This window comes from Neopsephotus bourkii, unplaced genomic scaffold (assembly GCF_033783945.1).
Source record: "Neopsephotus bourkii isolate Nb327-2 ecotype Australia unplaced genomic scaffold, CSIRO-AGI_Nbou_v1 NB_2, whole genome shotgun sequence".
NCBI lineage: Eukaryota > Metazoa > Chordata > Aves > Psittaciformes > Psittacidae > Neopsephotus > Neopsephotus bourkii.
In genome coordinates, this window is record NW_026900519.1 from 496322 (window position 1) to 514786 (window position 18465).

Genomic DNA, 18465 nt, shown 5'->3' on the forward strand with positions numbered 1-18465 from the left:
CCTGGATGAATGTTTCCTTTGTAGAGCTGTCTGAGGGAGCTGTGAAAGGGGCTTCTGTGTCCGGGGCAGCCATTATCCACTTGATGGGCCATGATAAATTGACTTAAAAACATAAACAATAAAAGCAAGGGGCAGCAGGAGCCAGCGCTGTCCCTGGCAGGAGGGGAACAGGGTGTTTGGGCCCCTGAGAGGAACGAGTTGGTATTTTCTCACTGCTGCCCAATGTGAGAGGTTCCAGGGAACTCAAGGGCACAATGGCTGTGATCAGAGGAATGGCTTTCAGTGAGATGAAGCTCATTTCTGTTTTGTCTTTCTCTCTCCCTATCAAGCTGGTTCATGTCACAGTTCATGGGGGCCTGTGCTGCTGCTGGTTATTCTCCATCTCTTGTAGTACAGATCCCCCAGCTGCAATTTAGCTGATGGTTCTGGGGCAGATGGACACAGCTGAACTCCATTCAGCCCTCCACAGCTGGAACCAAACCCTGCTGAGCTGCTTCAGCTCCTGTTGTGCCCTGCCAGGAGCCAATTCAAGTGTTGGTATTTTAGGAGACTCTTCATCTTAAACTCGGGTTTCTTCCAGTGAGCCCAGTGTTGGGCTCTCTGTGTGGCTGGATGATCACTTTGAACACATCCACAGTAAGATTCCCCTTTGAAGCATCAGTGGGCTGGGGTGGAAGCTGCCTGCCTGCTGCAGGAGGCACTGGAGGAAGTCTTCAGGTGGGGGACCGCTTGGGAGGGGGTGTTTGCAGCTTTCAGGTGCATCTCATGGCTGCAGCAAGTGCCCAAGTGGAGCTGTTGTAGGGGTGGGAACTCCCAGTTGCTGGTGAGGAAGGGACGAATCTGCTGCTGGTTGCAGGCTTTTACAGAGAGGTAGGGGAAAAAGAGAGCTGCAGAAACGGTTCTCTTTGCATCTCGTTTAAGGGTGAAGATTTAGTCGGGGGGTTGGTTACTGGGGACTGCAGGAGCTCTGTGTTGTGCACTGCGGGGCACTTCCAGCCCCTGTGGCTGCCCGAAGGGAGCCCCTTGGCAGCAGAGCTGCTTCCCCGGGTCTGTCATCAGCTGTCATCTCTCCGCACTGAACTATTGGTGTTTGTCTCGGGTTCTTGCTGCTGCTGGAGCCACTCCAGCCTCGCGTCACGGCCCCGTCCTGCAGCGATGCGGCGGGGGAGGCAGTGGAACTTCATTCAGCCATTCCGCGCTCATTAACGGGCTCTAATGAGCCGCTGCCCCGCCCCGTGCTCATTACCGGGCCGGGCCGTTAATGCGCCCGAAGGGGCGGCTCTTAGCGCCCGGTAACGGCCCCGTCCCGCCCCGCGGAGCGTGCGCGGAGCCGGCGGGCAGCGCGGCGGCGGGAGCGCCATGCGGGCCCCCGAGCCCATGCCCGGGTACGGGCTCCTGCTGCGGCGGGGGTACCGCAGCCTGGCGGCGGCCGCGCGGGGCTGCACCGACTGCGGCTGGGAGCTGTCGGTGCGGACCTGGGCCGAGAGCGCGCAGCTGGGCTGGGGCGAGCTGCTTCTGTGCGCGCTCGGAGCGCTGGGCTGGACCGCGCTGCGCCGCGCCGCCGCACGGAGCCTCTTTCGGGTCAGTCCTGGGCAGCGGGGGTGCGGGATGGGGTCTGTGTCTATCTGTGTCTGCGAGTGATGCTCCCCCTTCCTCCGCGGCCGCATCCCGCTGCGGAGCCTCACCCCCCGCTTTCAGTGCCCCTAGTGCCGAGCTCCGGGGCTGCCGCTGCCTCCCCTCCGTGTTCTGCGCCTCGTCCGTGGGCTGCAGGGAACATGTCCGGCCCCGGTGCGGCGGTGACGAGCGCGGCGAGGGGCTGGAGGGATGCGCTGCAGCGCCGGGCTGGGCTTCCTGCGAGCGCGGGGGAGCCCCGGTGGGAGCCCCCGCACGGCTCCGCTGGCCCGGGTCCCCTCCGTGCCACCGCGGGGCTGTGTGAGGGGCAGGGGGTGCAGGATGTGCCCCCGAGCGGGGAAGGGCTCTGTTTAATTTCGCTCCGTGAAAAGCGTGTGTCATGAGCAGAGACCTCCCCTCTCTGATGGCTCAGTCCCAGCTGAGCCGATCTCCTCTATGCTGCTTTCCTGGAGAGATGTTGGCTGCTTTGCTCCACGGTTATCCTGGCCCTGGTAGGACTCGAGGGGCAGAAGCAGGGGAGATGCAGTGTTTTGGGTCAGGGGATTGCTGCTGGGGACGCAGGGACAACCCTTCTCTCACCCATCCATGACGATGGTGGCCCGAGGCCTTGGGCATGGAATCATAGAATCAGCCAGGCTGGAAAAGACCTTTAAGATCATGAGGTCCAACCATTACCCCAGGACTGCAAAGGCCACCAGTGGGCTCCGAGGGCCTCGTCTGCATGCATCCAACGTGATTCCCTGTGGCTCTATGGGGCAGGCCCTGTCCCCTGGGTGAACCGCTTCCCTGGAGGTGATTTCCTGTGTGCTCCAGTTGCTCCCTGTGCCGGGCTCACCTTTACAGAGCGTGATCAGAGAAGGGAAAGAGAAGCCCTTGGTGGTGTGGAGCCCGCTCAGTGCTCCCCGAGGGCACTTGGCAGCGTGTCCCAGTGCTGAGCTGTCGTTCCCTCGGAGAAATGGGTCACTTGTAACTGCAGAAGGGGGGAGGATTTGAGCTGGTTTCTTGTGGCTTCATCAGCATCTGCCTGTGTCACAGGGATGTGCTGCGGAGGGAACTGCCACCACATGGGTTTTCTCCCAGCAGGTAGGTGGCTGCGGAGCAGCAGGGAGGGATGAGGCCCTCCATATATGTGTGTGTGTATAGAGTCATAGAATAGTTAGGGTTGGAAAGGACCTTAAGATCATCCAGTTCCAACCCCTGCCATAGACAGGGACCCCTTCCACTGGAGCAGCTTGCTCCAAGCCCCTGTGTCCAACCTGGCCTTGAGCACTGCCAGGGATGGGGCAGCCACAGCTTCTCTGGGCACCCTGTGCCAGCGCCTCAGCACCCTCACAGGGAAGAGCTTCTGCCTCAGAGCTCAGCTCAGTCTCCCCTCGGGCAGGTTCAAGCCATTCCCCTTGGCCTGTCCCTACAGGCCCTTGTCCCAAGCCCCTCTCCAGGTTTCCTGCAGCCCCTTTAGGCACTGGAGCTGCTCTAAGGTCTCCCCTTCAGGAGCCTTCTCTTCTCCAGGCTGCCCCAGCCTGGCTGCAGAGCAGAGCTGCTCCAGCCCTTGAACTCACTCGAGCAGTTCCACAGCCCTCTTGTGTTGGGGGCCGCAGTTGTGTTGTATTTATTACATGGTCCCTGTATGGCAGCAGTAGAACGGGGTCATTCCGGAGGAAAGTCAGGGAGAAGAAAGATCAGTTTAACCCAGGAGGAGACCTCTCCCCTGCACAGGGCATCCCTTCCCAGTGCAGGCTTGGAGAGCATCTGTCCTCCCCTTGAACCTCTTCATGTTCCCTGCCAGAACTGAAACCCTCCCGGTTACCAAAGTGCCCTCAGAGCGTGGAGCTGCCTTCCTGCACGTCAGCTATAAATAATGAACCTCACCGTGGGGACTCTCGTTCCCTGCATCCGAGGAGGAAGTGACTCTCACCACAAGCCCTTGATGCTCTGCACTTAAACTGCACCTTACTTAGCTTTGGCCATGACCACTCTGCTGAGAAACGAGTGTGTTAAAGCCACGTTCCTCTTCCTGTGCTGTCTGCGTGGCCCCATTCAGTGGGATCGAGAGGGGAGGTGGGCTCCTTGCTCTCTTCTGGCATCATAGCAGCATTGAGCCTGCACCATCTTTGTCACAGGAGGTCTCCCAGTTGGGTTGGAGTGGCAGAGGTTGTGCCTGAGGGAGGCTTTGCTATGGATTTGGAAGTGTGGGCTGGTTGCACAGCTGGGGCCCGTGGAAGAGGTGGTTTCCCCACCATCCTTAGAGCAAAGATGGGTTTTGGCCTGTTGTCTCTGAACACCGCTGTCCTTGGGGTGACCCTGTGTGCAAAGAGCTGCTGCAGGCTCTGGGGAGCCTGATTAGAAAGCAGCAACCTGAGCATCTCTGTTAATGAAAGCCCCTGGAGGCAGCTGAGCCTGGCAGTGCCGAAGCCGAGCGCCGCTGGAATGGGACCAGGCAGCTCCAACTGGGAACGGCTTGGTGAAGCACCGGGAGCTCAGTGTGCTGTGCCGGCAGCCGGCCCTCCCAGGCAGGTCCTGAGGGCTGCAGTGGACTCGAACCCAGGTCTGCTCTTGGTTTTCATGCACAAAGGTGACCCGGAATAGCTGTGGCAAGGCTGGGCACACGCTTAGCCCTGAACTCCCCTGAGTTATCTTTGCTGCTCGAAGCTGAAGTCCCCAGGATCCATCAGTGAGAAAGAATCCACTCTATAAAATGTTATTGGGGGGCTTTGGGCAAGGGGAATGGCTTGAACCTGCCTGAGGGGAGACTGAGCTGAGCTCTTAGGCAGAAGCTCTTCCCTGTGAGGGTGCTGAGGCGCTGGCACAGGGTGCCCAGAGAAGCTGTGGCTGCCCCATCCCTGGCAGTGCTCAAGGCCAGGTTGGACACAGGGGCTTGGAGCAAGCTGCTCCAGTGAAAGGGGTCCCTGCCCTGGGAGGGGTTGGAACTGGAGGAGCTTTAAGCTCCCTTCAACACAAACCAGGCTGGGATTCCATAAACAGCACCCTCTGAACCTGGTGGTGTTGGTCAGGCATCACCTCCATCCTTACCGGCCCTCTGCCTTTGCTCTGCAGTGGGTAAATGTTCCCCAGTTTGGGGCACACACCAGCGAGCCTGCTGTCTTAGTGGGGCCAAGATCTGTAGGACATTGCAGTGTCCTCTGCAAGGAAAAGTGTTGTGTAAATGAAAAACTATGCTCTGGAAAGCAGGGTTTCCATGCGAGCGATACAGCGCTGCCTGGGAAAGGAAGTGCAAGCTGGAAAGACACAGTCCCCATTACCCCTGTCAGGGCTTTATGCAACTTCCCTCCACCCTACAGGATTGTCCAGGCTGGTTCTTCCAAGCCCCCACACTGGGTGTGTGCCTTGAGGGGGGGAATTATCACTGCCCTCACCCTGGCCACCCTGCACTGCTCTGCTCCGAGCAAAGGACCCTATGGAGCTGGGTGCTGCTGCCCTGGCGCATCCCGCTGTGCTCTGCCTGTTGGGAGCACAACCCCTGGACACCGAGGGGGGGAACCCACAACAATGGGTCCTTTCTTCACGCCGTGGGGTGAAGCTGCTGGGAGCGGGGGCTGCGCTCCCTGTGTCAGCAGTGGGGCATGAGGGGGTTCGTCAGCCCCCCAGCACCGTGTGGGCGCAGTGTCTTGTGTTCAGAGCGTGTCTGCTGCGGCTTTGCCCTCTCTCGGGGGCAAATGGCCCTGCTTGCAAGGACTGACATCTGCTGCCTTGCTGCTGCTGTCACAGCACCTCCTGCTTCGTGTCTAATGCAGCTTCCTGGTGGCTTCGCCACTGTGCGGGCAGGGAAGCTGAGGCACCGAGTGCCTCGCTGCATGGTGCTGCAGCAATCCCTGCTGTGCTCAGTGCATTCCCCTTTCACACTGGGCTTGGGGCTGCAGGCTCCAGGAGACTGATTTAACACAGAACCCCAGCCTGGTTTGGGTTGAAGGGACCCTAAAGCTCACCCAGTCCCAGCCACTGCCATAGGGACCCCTTCCACTGGAGCAGCTTGCTCCAAGCCCCTGTGTCCAACCTGGCCTTGAGCACTGCCAGGGATGGGGCAGCCACAGCTTCTCTGGGCACCCTGTGCCAGCGCCTCAGCACCCTCACAGGGAAGAGCTTCTGCCTCAGAGCTCAGCTCAGTCTCCCCTCGGGCAGGTTCAAGCCATTCCCCTTGGCCTGTCCCTACAGGCCCTTGTCCCAAGCCTCTCTCCAGGTTTCCTATAGGCACGGATTTTCTTGCTCTACAGTGATGTCTTCCTGCCTCTTCCCTTCTGTAGGCCCTGTGCCCCATCCCTGTGTGCCAGGGGTGGCAGCCAGTGCAGGCTGGGTATGGAGGGGACAGAGCCCGTTGGGGTGCAACAGCACCATTGCAGCTTGGAGCAGCCCCAGGCCGTGCTGCGGGGAGCTGAGCCGCTGCCCTGGAAGGGGCAGGAGCTGTTGGTTGCGGCCAGGGTTTGAATTGGAGCTCTGCTTGCTCATCATTATCATCCGCATTGGGTAACAGCTGATGTCAAGCTGCCAGTTCCCTGCTGAGGCTGCTCCGTGCCAGCCCTTCCTTTGTGCTCCTCCGGGGAACGCGTTGTGCCCAGGAGCCGGACGCAGCTCGGCTGGGACTTGGCCGGGGGGGACGGTGCCTCTGTGGCAAGGCTCGGTCCATAACCCATCCCTGCCGGGCTGCTGCAGGCGCTCGTGTCCTGCTGCTGTGCTGGGTGTCGATGTGCGGGGACCGGCTGCTTCCCTCTGGGGCTGCAGGCTGTGAAAAGGGAGAGGAAAGGAGTTCGCTGCAAGGAGCTGTTCTTTTTCTGACGCTCAGCAGAGCTGTGGGCAGCGACAGCTCCCATTTGGTTTCTCTTTGCAGCTCCAAACTGCTCCCGGTGTGCTCTCACCCACTGCTTTCCTCCCCCTGCATGGTGATGCCGTGGGGGCGATTGTGCAGGTGAATCAGAAGCTGCTGTGAAGGTTTGCGTGGGGGTGATGAGGAGGAGGAGGAGGGAGGAAGAGCGGGCTGCCCTTCAAGCAAAGCCCTGCACATCGCTTGCCAAGAGCCTTGGGCTCTTTCAGCCGGAGCCAGATCCGGTGCTCCCGCCGCAGCGCCCGTCACCCCTAGCAACAGGCATCGCTGCGCCGTTGCCATGGGAACAGCAGCAGGGTGATGGGAGGACATCTCCCACCTTGCCCATCTCCCACCTCCTGCATGGCGTGGGCTGGTCTGGGCCTCTCCTTGGCTTGAGCTTCCCTGTGCAAGTGGTCCAGGTTTGGGGGGGGCTCACCAGGGACATTGCTTTGTGCCCCCAACCCTGGGTGATGCTGGTTCTCTTCAGTTCCTTCTCTGTGTCTGCTCTAGATCTAAGTCCCATTTCCACAGTGCTCAGGGCACAGCCTCAGATGCCCTGTGCCTGTTGAAGGGAGGAAGAGGAGGGTCTCCCCAGGGCCTGTCATTAACCATCAGGGTTAAAGCCTCTCTTGAGCATCAGCCATCACAAGCTGGAGCAGGATCACCCTTCCCTAGGTTTTTGCTCCAGCCTGGGAGCTGCTGCCATGCCTGCAGTGGGTGGGTGATGATCCTTGTCTCTGCCCACCCAGGCTGGGAACAAGAGGTGTTCTTCCCCCTTTGCAGGTGAGGAGATGAGGTGCAGAGAAGCAGGGCCATGACTTGGCTGGTGATGGGCAGCAAAGCTGCAACAGGGATTTGAGGCTGAGCTCAGCATCCTAAACTGAGCGCAGCTGAGGAGGGCAGGGGCTCTGCAGCTTGCTGTGTAGCATGGGGAGCTGTCCCCATCCCTGAGCTGCTCCTGTGCTCCCCTGTATGGACACACAAATAATTCATGCTTTCTGGCTCTGCATTATTCATCCCCCCTTCAAGCTTCCTCCTCTTTTTCCTCCTGTGGCTCCTGTTGGAAGAAGCCTTGGCGGCAGTGTGCTCCTGCTCCCAGGGAGGATGGCCATGCTGTGAATGGGAGGTGCATGTGGGGGGCCAGGGCTGGAGGGGATGACTTGGCAGAGCTTTGTGGGGCCGGTGCTTCCAGGGCTGGGAAATCCAGAGCTTAGTACAAAGCACTCAGAGGCTGGGATCATGCTTGGAGTGAAGGCCTTTGAAACCCTGATGTGGAGAGGGGCTGAAAGCCAGAGCAGCCGCTGCCTAGGGACAGCTGGGGCCTTAATATAGCCTTTGAGCTTCCAGGAGCTGGGGAGTGCTGAGCTGGGGCAGGGCACAGAGGGTTTGCAGGCATGTCGCTGTCATCTGGAGCGGGTCTGCTCTCTCTCTGGGGCGTTATCTGCATTTCAGGCAGCGCTGGTTCCCTCTGGACCCCCGGCTCTGTCGCTCGTGTGATGAGAAGCAGGAATGGTGCCTGGTGTTGCTCAGCCGCCACGGGGGGCCCGGAGCCGAGGGCAGGCTCCAGCATCGCTCACTGCTGGAGGATGGAGCTGCTCCAGGTCACCCCTATGGAGCTGAGGCTCCTTGGTGCAGGGGCTTTGCTTTTGCTCTCATTCCCAAGCTGTCCCTGGCCTGGTGGCCCCGCTCTGCTGCAGGCAGCCCAGTGGAGCACAGGGTGAGGAGCTCTGGTTCCGGTGAGCAGAGCAGGCGGGCGCTGCGCGTCCTCCCAGCCCGTGCTGGGCCCCTCTTTGGGAAGAGTTCCTCCTGTTCCCAGCCCTAATGGGTGGGAGCGGAGCTGCCAAGCACCAGCGTTTAATGGAGTCCCAGAAGGGGTTGGGTTGAAGGGACCTTAAAGCTCCTCCAGCTCCAACCCCTGCCATGGGGACCCCTTCCACTGGAGCAGCTTGCTCCAAGTCCCTGTGTCCAACCTGGCCTTGAGCACTGCCAGGGATGGGGCAGCCACAGCTTCTCTGGGCACCCTGTGCCAGCGCCTCAGCACCCTCACAGGGAAGAGCTTCTGCCTAAGAGCTCAGCTCAGTCTCCCCTCAGGCAGGTTCAAGCCATTCCCCTTGGCCTGTCCCTACAGCTCAAAAAGCTGCTTGGGAACATGAGTGACACAAGGGGTCCTGGTGCCCCAGCCTGCTCTGACCCCATCACCTGCGAAGCTGCCCCCTCCACCGCTGCCTGCCCGTGCTGGGGAGCAGTGTGTGATGTGCGAGGGCTCTGCAAAGCCTTTCCTTTATCAGCACGGCTCTGCTCTGGGCAGTGATGGGTTCCTCCTCTGGGTCTCCTTGGGCTGGGTTTTGATGTTCAGAGTTACTGTGCTCTGCAGAGCCAGCCCTGGCCAGCCAAGGGCATGGAGCTGAGCATGGGCCATGGGACACAGGCTCCTGCCCTCCCTGCAAGGCTTTGCTTCCCCTCAGAAGGATCTTCAGCCTCTGTCCAGAGCCTCTTTGACCTCCTTGTTCCTGCCTCTTTGCCCTGTGTGAGGATGCTCTCTCCTCTCCTCGCAGCCCTTTGGGGAGTGGTGCAACTTGCGGCCCAAAGATGCTGCCAAGATGCCAGAGAGTGCCTGGAAGCTGCTTTTCTACACGATCTCCTGGTCATATGGCATCTACCTGCTCTTCTTCACTGAGTACCCCTTCTTCTATGACCCACCATCTGTCTTTTATGGTACAGTAAGAGCCTGGGAGAAGTGGGGATGGATTAAGATGTCCAGGTTCATAGGATGTATGGGTTGACCGAGGGAGTGGGAGTCGGGGTGAGCAAAAGAGAAGACCAACCCCCTAAATTACCTTTCCTATGATGCTGTGGGTATCATAGAAAGGGCACCGGCTCTGTTCATTTCGTTAGAGAGAGAGTCACCTAGTGGCTATGGCAGGGGCTGGGATGTGTCAGGGGAAGGGGATCGAGTAGCTAAAGCAGATCATTGAATCCCAGACTGATTTGGGTTGGAAGGGACCTCAAAGCTCATCCAATTCCCACCCCTGCCAGGGGCAGGGACACCTTCCACAGGCCTCCTTCAGCCTGGCCTTGAGCTTCTCCAGGGCTTCTCTTTTAGATCTAGGATTGAGAGTGTGTCTAATGCCAAAGCAGTGTTCAGGGGCGAGGGTACCTGGGTTCCTTTACAGCCTTCACTTCCTTTGTGTCTGGGATGACCTGAGAGGGGCCCTGAGCACAGTGAAGCTGTGGGCAGAGGCTCTGTGCTCACTGGGGTGCCTCTGTCCCACCCTAGGCTGGCAGAAGGGCATGGACGTGCCCACGGACATCGCCATCGCCTACCTGATGCAGTGCAGCTTCTACGGGCACTCCATCTACGCCACGGCCTACATGGACACGTGGCGCAAGGACTCGGTGGTGATGCTCCTCCACCACGTGGTCGCACTGACCCTCATCGCCTGCTCCTACGCCTTCAGGTGAGCTCCTGGCTGTGGCTGCTGGTGCTCACCTGCATCCCATGGGCTCTGCCCTCCCTCCTTACCCTGCCTGCATGTCCCACAGCGCTTGGAGCCCTTGCACGATGCAGCACAGTGCCGTGCTGTGCCCTTTAGGGACTCCATCTTCTCCCAGAGTACTGGGCCGTGGGTGCTGGGTGCTAACATGAACCCATTGCCCCGTGCATCTCCCCGCTCTTTGTTTCCTGCAGGTACCACAACGTGGGCATCCTCGTGCTCTTCCTGCATGACGTCAATGATATCCAGCTGGAGTTCACCAAGCTCAATGTCTACTTCAAGCACCGGGGGGGTGTCTACCATCGCCTCAATGATGTCCTCTCCAACATCGGCTGCCTCACCTTCACCATCAGCTGGTGAGTTCGGCTCATCCCGCTCCCCCCTCTCCTCACCAGCTTTTGCAGTCCCCCCGGGGTACAGGGCTGGCTTTGTGTGCATGGGAACCAGCCCTTCCAAGAAGAGGTTCCCGCAGAGCCTGACCCCATGCTGGGCTTGGAATCCTTCTGTAGTCTCTTTGCCGTCTGTCACCACCGAAGTGCCTGTGAAATCTGGCTTGCAGCGTGACAAATGACCCCAGGGGAGCAGGAGCTGTTGCCGTTTTCCCACTGCCTTGGTGTGAGCAGTAAGAAACCCTTCTGCAAGGGGGACACAGGACTTGGGGCTGTCCCAGGTTCCAGCCTTGCTGTTCCTCCTGGGGCAAGGCAGGAGGGAAGAAAGGGTGAGGAACAGAGAGGGGTAATGTGCAGGTTGTGTCCTCCTTCGTCTCCTTCCTCCCTCTTTGAGGGGTGGCAGGAAGAGCCCTCACTGAGGCAAGGAGAGCAGCAGAGCTTTGCAGTGATTCACTAGGGATGCAAAGGGATAAGAAAGCCTTCATGCTCCAGTTGGGGTGATTTGTGCTGTGGAGCTGCCTCTGCCCTGGGAATGCTCTGGTGCCAGAGCTTCTCTGCACATAGAAATTGCATTGTCCTTCCACAGGGTCTCTGTGAAGCCCTGCCTGGAGCCAGGCCTGGAAACCCAAGGCCCCGAGCAGGGACTGTGGGTGCAAGGGGAGTGGGTGAGGGCTGCCTGCAGGCAGGAGGTTGTGCTGGGGACACTGTGCTGGCTCCCTCCCCTCCCTTGGGGTCCCTGTGGGATGTTGAACCCACCCTGCTCCCTCTGCCCTGGCAGGTTCTGGTTCCGTCTCTACTGGTTCCCCCTCAAGGTGCTCTACGCCACTTGCTACTCCAGCCTCCAGTTGGTCCCTAATATCCCCTTCTACTTCTTCTTCAATGCTCTGCTCCTTGTGCTCACTCTGATGAACATCTACTGGTTTCTGGTGAGTGGGGGGAACTCAGCAGCCCCTGCACTGGCTTCTCCCTCCTCTGCTGCTCCTGCATGGCTCCTGCTGCCTGTCCTGGGAGCAGCCCAGGGGACTGCAGGGGGGGAGGAGGGAAGCTCAGGTCAGTGCCTGGGGGGCTTCTCCGTGGTGGAATTCATGGGGAGGGGGTGATAAGGGCAGTTATCAGTGCTAGGCTGGGGCTTGATGTGGGTGTAAATGCTCTGAAGCCTGGGGGGGTGGTGGTGGTGGTGCAGAAAGGGTGGACTTGAAGGTCTGGTGTTATCCAGCACAAGCCTGGGCACAGCAGGGTACATCCCAGTTCAGCATCCTGTGGGAATGGAACGGGTTAAGGGCAACTGCAGGAGCGCTGCTTCCTGCTGCATCCCAGAGGGGTCTGCCTGGCCCTTCCTGGGCTTAAGGAGAGCAGAGCAAGGTCCCACTTAGCAAATGGGAGTGAGCAGGTTGGGAGGAAGAGCTCTAAGCCTTGGTGTCTGTGGCTGACGGTGTCTCTCCCCCCCAGTACATCGTCCTGTTTGTGGCCAAGGTGCTGATGGGGCAGATGCAAGAGGTGAACGATGTGCGGGAGTACGACGTGGAGGACAGCAAGAAAGCCCCAGCGGCCAAGAAGAGGGAGGCTGGGCTCCAACTGCCCAATGCTCTGAAAGAGGGGTATGTGGACAGCATCTGTGGGCTGGGGACGGGATGCTGGCAGAGACCCAGGACCCTGGACCGCTGTCAGGGGCATCACTGCTGGGCATGAGGACAAGATCCCTTGACACAGAGTGTAGGACACTGCTGCAGGTGTCAGGAAGGGCTCTGTATCTCCAGGGCAGGCACTGTGGGGTGTCTGTCCAGCTTTCTGTCCCATGGGTGCTCACCCAGCCCTTCCCCTGCTCGCTGTGTAGGGCTGGCTCTGTGCTTGAGGCTGCCGTCTTGGAGCAGCATCTCTGCTTCATGTGGTGGGCAGAGCCTGGCAGGGCAGGTCTGGCCCCAGCAGTGATGGGAGCAGGCAGGGGGATCAGGTCGGTGCTCAGCAGTGATGGGGGCAGGCAGGGGGATCAGCTCTGGCCTCAGCAATGATGGGGGCAGGCAGGGGCATCAGGTCTGGCCTCAGCAATGATGGGGGCAGGCAGGGGCATCAGGTCTGGCCTCAGCAGTGATGGGGGCAGGCAGGGGGATCAGCTCTGCCCTCAGCAGTGATGGGGGCAGGCAGGGGGATCAGCTCTGCCCTCAGCAGTGATGGGGGCAGGCAGGGGGATCAGGTCTGGCCTCAGCAGTGATGGGGGCAGGCAGGGGGATCAGGTCAGTGCTCAGCAGTGATGGGGGCAGGCAGGGGGATCAGCTCTGCCCTCAGCAGTGATGGGGGCAGGCAGGGGGATCAGCTCTGCCCTCAGCAGTGATGGGGGCAGGCAGGGGGATCAGGTCGGTGCTCAGCAGTGATGGGGGCAGGCAGGGGGATCAGGTCTGGTCTCAGCAGTGATGGGGGCAGGCAGGGGGATCAGGTCGGTGCTCAGCAGTGATGGGGGCAGGCAGGGGGATCAGGTCGGTGCTCAGCAGTGATGGGGGCAGGCAGGGGGATCAGGTTGGTCTCAGCAGTGATGGGGGCAGGCAGGGGGATCAGGTCGGTGCTCAGCAGTGATGGGGGCAGGCAGGGGGATCAGGTCTGGCCTCAGCAGTGATGGGGGCAGGCAGGGGGATCAGCTCTGCCCTCAGCAGTGATGGGAGCAGGCAGGGGGATCAGGTCAGTGCTCAGCAGTGATGGGGGCAGGCAGGGGGATCAGGTTGGTGCTCAGCAGTGATGGGGGCAGGCAGGGGGATCAGGTCGGTGCTCAGCAGTGATGGGGGCAGGCAGGGGGATCAGCTCTGCCCTCAGCAGTGATGTTTGGTAGGAAGGGGGATCAGGTCTGGCCCCAGCAGTGATGGGGGCAGGCAGGGGGATCAGGTCGGTGCTCACAGCCCCTCTGCTCCCCCGCAGGATGCACCTCAAGAATGGACTCGTGAAGGACAAGCGGTTGTGAGGGACCCGGAGCGGCCGGAGCTGGGGCTGAGCCAGGCCTCGATCCCAGCACAAGGACAGCTTCATCCCTGCCACCCTTCACCCCCTGCCCGGAGCCGGGGAAGAGGCGCCACTGACAGGATCAGGCCCCTCCTGGGGCTTGGCTGTGCCCAGGCTTCACCTGATGCTTGTGTGCTTTCTGTCGCCAGCCCGTGCTGGTTCAGCTGAGGCTGGTGCTGTGCTGGTCCAGGTAGGATTTGGAGCTGGCTTTAGGTCCCCTGGTGTTTCTTCTGTCGCTCCATCCCTCGGCTGTTCTCAGTCCCTTTGTGATCTTCCCTGGCTGCACTGTTGGACCCTCCCACCAGACCTTCCTCAGCAGCTCCTCTGCCCCAGCATCAGCTGCGGATGGGAACGTCCTCTCCTGCATGGGCAGCAGCTGGGGATGGGAACGTCCTCTCCTGCAAGGGCAGCAGCGTCCCAGGCCAGGGAGCCTGAAGCCAGCTCTTCTCTAGCTGCTGAGCAGGGACTAGAGGTGATGTGGGGCACCTCGGAGCCTTCCTCCTCAGGGGGGTCCCTAATGCAGAGCTGCCCGGGGGCACAGCAGAGCTTCCATGAGCCAGGCTGCCTGGAAACCCAGCCCTGGAGCGTCAGTGCAGCCTCCTGGCCTGTCGGATGGGGGCCAGGAGCTTGAGTTTGTGTATAAAGCCAATGGAGGTCTTAGAGCTGCTCAAAAAGCCAGTCCCAGCCCTGCAGGGTCCCCTGCTGAGGGCTCTGCAGGCCCTCACCCAGCACCATCTGCTTGTTCGAGTAGAGAGCAAACGGTTCCTGCTCCTCCTGTTGGTTTTCCAGGCAGGGCTGGCCTGAGGCTGTCTCTGTGCAGGGCCAGGGCTGCTCCTGTGTCTGTGCTGGGATGTGCAGCTCCCTCCCAGCACGAGGGGGGCATTCAGGGCGTTAACCCCAGTTCCTTGTGGTTTTATCCCGTGTTTGGGCTCTGCACTGAGTCAGCTCCAGGCTCGTGTGAGCCCTGGGGAGAGCTCCTTGGGAAACAGAGAGCAAGAGGTGACTTGTGCTGATGGAGCCTGGCCCAGGCTCTGGGATCCGGCCCCTCCTCACCCGCCACCGGCTCTGCTTTAGTTCCTTGGCTTTCAAGTGGGGTTTGCAGGAAGGAGATGAAGGGAACGGAGGTCCCAGGTGATGCCTTGTCTCCTGTGTGCAGAAACGGGACTTCATAGCACCGGCTTCGCCATTCAGCTGCTAACTCCATCTGTGTGTGTGCGACAGCAGGCTTGCTGCCTGCAGCCCTGCTGGCACCGAGAGAGAGGGGCAGGGACCCGGCTGGATGTGGGTGCTGAACGGGGGTGCTGATGGCTTCTTGTGCCGCCCTGGGGCTGTGCTTGTGGGCAGGGAGCTGAAGGAAGAGTTGGAGGGTGCTGGTGGCCTTAAGAGAGAGGAGTTGGATGCTGTGATTGAGGAGGAGACCGCGTCTGGATGTGGGTGGGATGTGCGGGGAAGAGCAGCCCCTTCCCTGTCATCACGGACTTGTGTGGGACCCGGCTGGTGTGGAGATAAAGGAGACTGCAGGAGCCCTGCGGGAGGAGCAGCTTCAAAGGGTTAAGGGATGCTCCCACCCTCTGCCAATCCCGGGAATCCCTCGTGCTAATGGAGCACTCACCAGATCAAAGGCTTCAATCGGGCCATCGACACCCGCTGCGTCCCGGTCCCCAGCCCCAGCTGCTCTTTGTCTGCAGGCAGGAGCGCAGCAATGCGGCTGCTGCCCAGCCTCGGGGCCGGCCTGGCCTGGGCGCTCCTCGGCGCGGCGCTGGGCTCCCAGTTGAGGATGCAGGAAAGTTTGCTGTTAAAATCGCTGGGTTTGAGCAGCAAACCCAGCCCCAGAACCCACGCGCCTGTGCCCTCGGTGCTGTGGCGCATCTTCCAGAGCAGGAGAACGCTGCCTTCCACCAGCAACGACCTGGGAGCTGCCTGTAGGGTGGAGGAGTTCAATGTCCCCGGCAACATCATCCGTGTCTTCGCTGACCAAGGTACAGAAACGCCCTGGTTCGGGTCCTGCCTTTTGGAAGCTCTTCTCTGGGATGAGGTCTTGGCTCCATCCTTCCTTGTGTCTCTTGGGTGCACGTAGGAGAGGCTGGGGAGGACAGGGCAGTGCAGTGTCAGCTCTGGGCCCTCTGCATGCTGCAGGTGATGATTTACAGCTGGAAATGGTCCATGGGTGAGGCTGTGGAGCTGTGCGAGGCTCTGTCCTGGAGCCACCTCCAGCAGCCCAATGGTGCTGGTTTCATCCCAGCTGACCTGGCCCATGGGGCTCATGGTGGTGACGCGGCTCCTCCATGCACTGCGGTGTGGGTGCAGCAGCACCCAGCATGGGGCAGGGACAGGTTGTGACCATTTGGCTCAGTCCCTCCTCCTGTTTGCCCTCCTGAGGCCCCTCTGAGCTGTTTCCCCTTACCCAGTTGTCCTCTGGGTCTCTCCTCTTGTGCTTCCAAGTTCCCAGTGAAAAGCTTGGGCTGGCTGAACCAGGCAGGTTCCCAGCTCCTGACGTTTGCTCTCCTGTCCCCTCCATCCCCAAACACCCTCGCTGGCCTGGGGAAGAGTTAGAGATGGGGACCAACGTGCACCAAGATGTTAAGTAGCATCCAGAGGAGGTGCTGGAATGGCTCTGTAGCATCCTGGTGCTGCAGCCCAGGCCAGCGTTGGTGCCTCCAGCCCTTTCCGAAGGCCGTGCCATGGGGCTGCCAGCCCTTCCTGCACCTTCAGCACCTCCAGCCAATGCGTTTGGCTGCCCACTCCTGTCAGCCCCATCTTCCCCTTGCTGTGCAGCCAAGAGCTCGAACTGGAGCTGCTGCTGCTCAGTGGAGCAGGATTGAACCCCCCCCATCTCTTTCTCCTTTGTCAGGCCACTTCATTCACCACGGGCAGCCCCCGGGGCTGCTGTGCCTGCAGAAGCGCCTGTACTTTAACCTCTCCGTGCTGGAGGAGGGCGAGCGCTTGACCATGGCTCAGCTGGAGATCAAATTCAGCCACAACTCCTACCCCAGCCCCAGGCAGGGGCAGGGCTTGGACCTGAGGCTCTACCGCAGCTCCCAGCTGCCTCTGCGGGGGACACCGGCCCCCGAGCAGGGCCAGAAGCTGCTGGTGGAGCGTTCCTTTGAGCAGCTCCACAAGTCCCTGGTGTTTGACCTGAGCGGGGTGGCGAGGGACTGGAGAACGCACAGCAGGAACCTGGGCTTGATCCTGGAGATCGCGGGGAGCGGTGGCGATGGTGCCGCGGCCCTGGGGAGCGGCGGCTGCACCAGCATCAACTCCTTCCTGGACACGTCCCTGCTGGTGGTGACCCTCAGCCAGGAGCAGTGCAGAGCTTCCAGGAGGAGGAGGAGCGCTCAGCACCCCCCAGTCACCCCTAGCAGCCTCTGCAAGCCCCGGCGGCTCTACATCAGCTTCAGCGACGTCGGCTGGGAGAACTGGATCATCGCCCCCCAGGGCTACCTGGCCAACTACTGCCTGGGCGAGTGCCCCTTCCCGCTGAGCGCCGAGCTCAACAGCACCAACCACGCCATCCTGCAGACCATGGTGCACTCGCTGGACCCCGAGGGCACCCCCCAGCCCTGCTGCGTCCCCGTCAGGCTCTCCCCCATCTCCATCCTCTACTATGATAACAGCGACAACGTGGTGCTGAGGCACTATGAGGACATGGTGGTGGATGAGTGCGGCTGCAGATAGCGGCGTGTGTGCTGCAGGCCCAGCTGGAGCCGTGGATGGGTGCTGGAATAAATCCAAGAGTGTTAAATCCCCCCCTGTGCTGGTATTGAGGGAGTTTCCCATTGATGCAGCCCCTTCCTTCCGTTGATGCAACCTCCCATTGGAGGTGCCCTTCTCCACGTGCAGTTTGGGGGGGTTCTGGCACTAAGGGGTAGGAGCTGGTGCAGCTCCACCGCACCTCCTGCGGGGTTATGATCGGCTCTGGTGCTGGTTCCATACCCTGCTCTGCACGGGTGATGGCAGCATCAGGCTGGGAATCCCAGACCCCTCGTGCTTGGGCTGAGCTGCTGCTGGTGGCAGCGAGGAGCCTGCAGCTGCAGGGCTGCTGCTTGCTGGCTTTTGGGCTGAATGCTGTAGATGTGTGCGAACAGAAACGACTGGTTTTAGTGAACTGCTGCTGGTGCTGCAGCAGCTCCAGCCCTGCTGCAGGAAGAGGGAATGTTGTCACTGCAGGAGCTGCAGCTCCGGGTGACTGAATCCCTTCCTGCAGGGCAGAGCCTGGAGTGGGGAGCGCTGGGTTCTCTTGCTGGGGTGGGCCATGGGGAGCCCCAGGCTTGGCTGAGGATGGGGTTGAAGCAGTGGGAGGTGATGCTCTGGTGCAGAGCCGAGGTGTGGGGGGGAGTTGCTCCCTCGCAGCCTGCTGGGAGGCCGGGTTTAACTCACGTTGTGTGAAGAGTGATGAGACCTGGGGGGGGGCTGGAGCCTGAGAGCAGCCGAGCATCAGCCCAGGACAGCCCTGCTCTGTCATGCTCCATTGTAGGTTGGTTGTGGTTCAGTTTTCATTTGGTGCCTGGGGGGAACAGAAGCAGAATCCGCGTTAGACTTGAATTCGTTGTCTTCAGCTGTGAACCTGAGCCCAGAGGCCAGCTCCTGGCTGGTTTGTTCGTGTGTTGCCTCCCTGCTCTGCTGCAGTATTCCCTTCCCCGCGGGGAGGCACTACAGGTTTAACCACTGTCGGGCTGCTGAGGAAGGGGAGTGCGAGCGGGTTTCTGTCACCACACTGGCATGAGGAGCAGAAGCCCAAAGCAGGAGTAGCTCCAGGACTGTAGCTGTGTAGCTTACCCATGTTTTCATGCCCTGCTGGTTCTGGAGTAGCAGAAAGGACCGGAGCTCCACTCTGCTTTACTCCAGTGGATGAACAAGAGTAAATGGCTGAAGCCCATTTCAAGCACTCAGATGGTTTAAGGGCTTAGAGTAGGCCTTGATCGAGGCAAAGGCAAGCAGGAGCCCTTTCTTTCACGTTTAGGATGGGCAGGATTAAGAAAACCTGTTAGTAAGTATTGTACCTGTGCTGGGGCAGGCTCGGCCTGAAGGCCTCACTTACTTAACACAATAATGCCACCTCCTTACCTGGTTCTGCAGCCTGATGGATGGCAACTGTCTGGCTCCATCCCAGCCATAAGGAGGTGGGTTACAGTAACCAGACATGGAGATG

The 18465-nt window shown here is 60.4% G+C and overlaps 2 protein-coding genes across 2 annotated transcripts; both read left to right on the plus strand.

Moving 5' to 3' along the window:
- Positions 1–1306: 1306 nt before the first annotated feature.
- On the plus strand, positions 1307–13524 carry CERS1 (ceramide synthase 1). The gene is made up of 7 exons (XM_061358012.1): positions 1307–1581; positions 9004–9163; positions 9726–9906; positions 10137–10298; positions 11110–11257; positions 11781–11929; positions 13236–13524. The coding sequence occupies exons 1-7, from the start codon at positions 1360–1362 to the stop codon at positions 13276–13278; spliced, it is 1065 nt and encodes a 354-aa protein (XP_061213996.1). The 5' UTR covers positions 1307–1359; the 3' UTR covers positions 13279–13524.
- A 1352-nt stretch (positions 13525–14876) lies between these two features.
- On the plus strand, positions 14877–17062 carry GDF1 (growth differentiation factor 1). The gene is made up of 2 exons (XM_061357895.1): positions 14877–15295; positions 16168–17062. The coding sequence occupies exons 1-2, from the start codon at positions 15019–15021 to the stop codon at positions 16989–16991; spliced, it is 1101 nt and encodes a 366-aa protein (XP_061213879.1). The 5' UTR covers positions 14877–15018; the 3' UTR covers positions 16992–17062.
- Positions 17063–18465: the final 1403 nt, after the last annotated feature.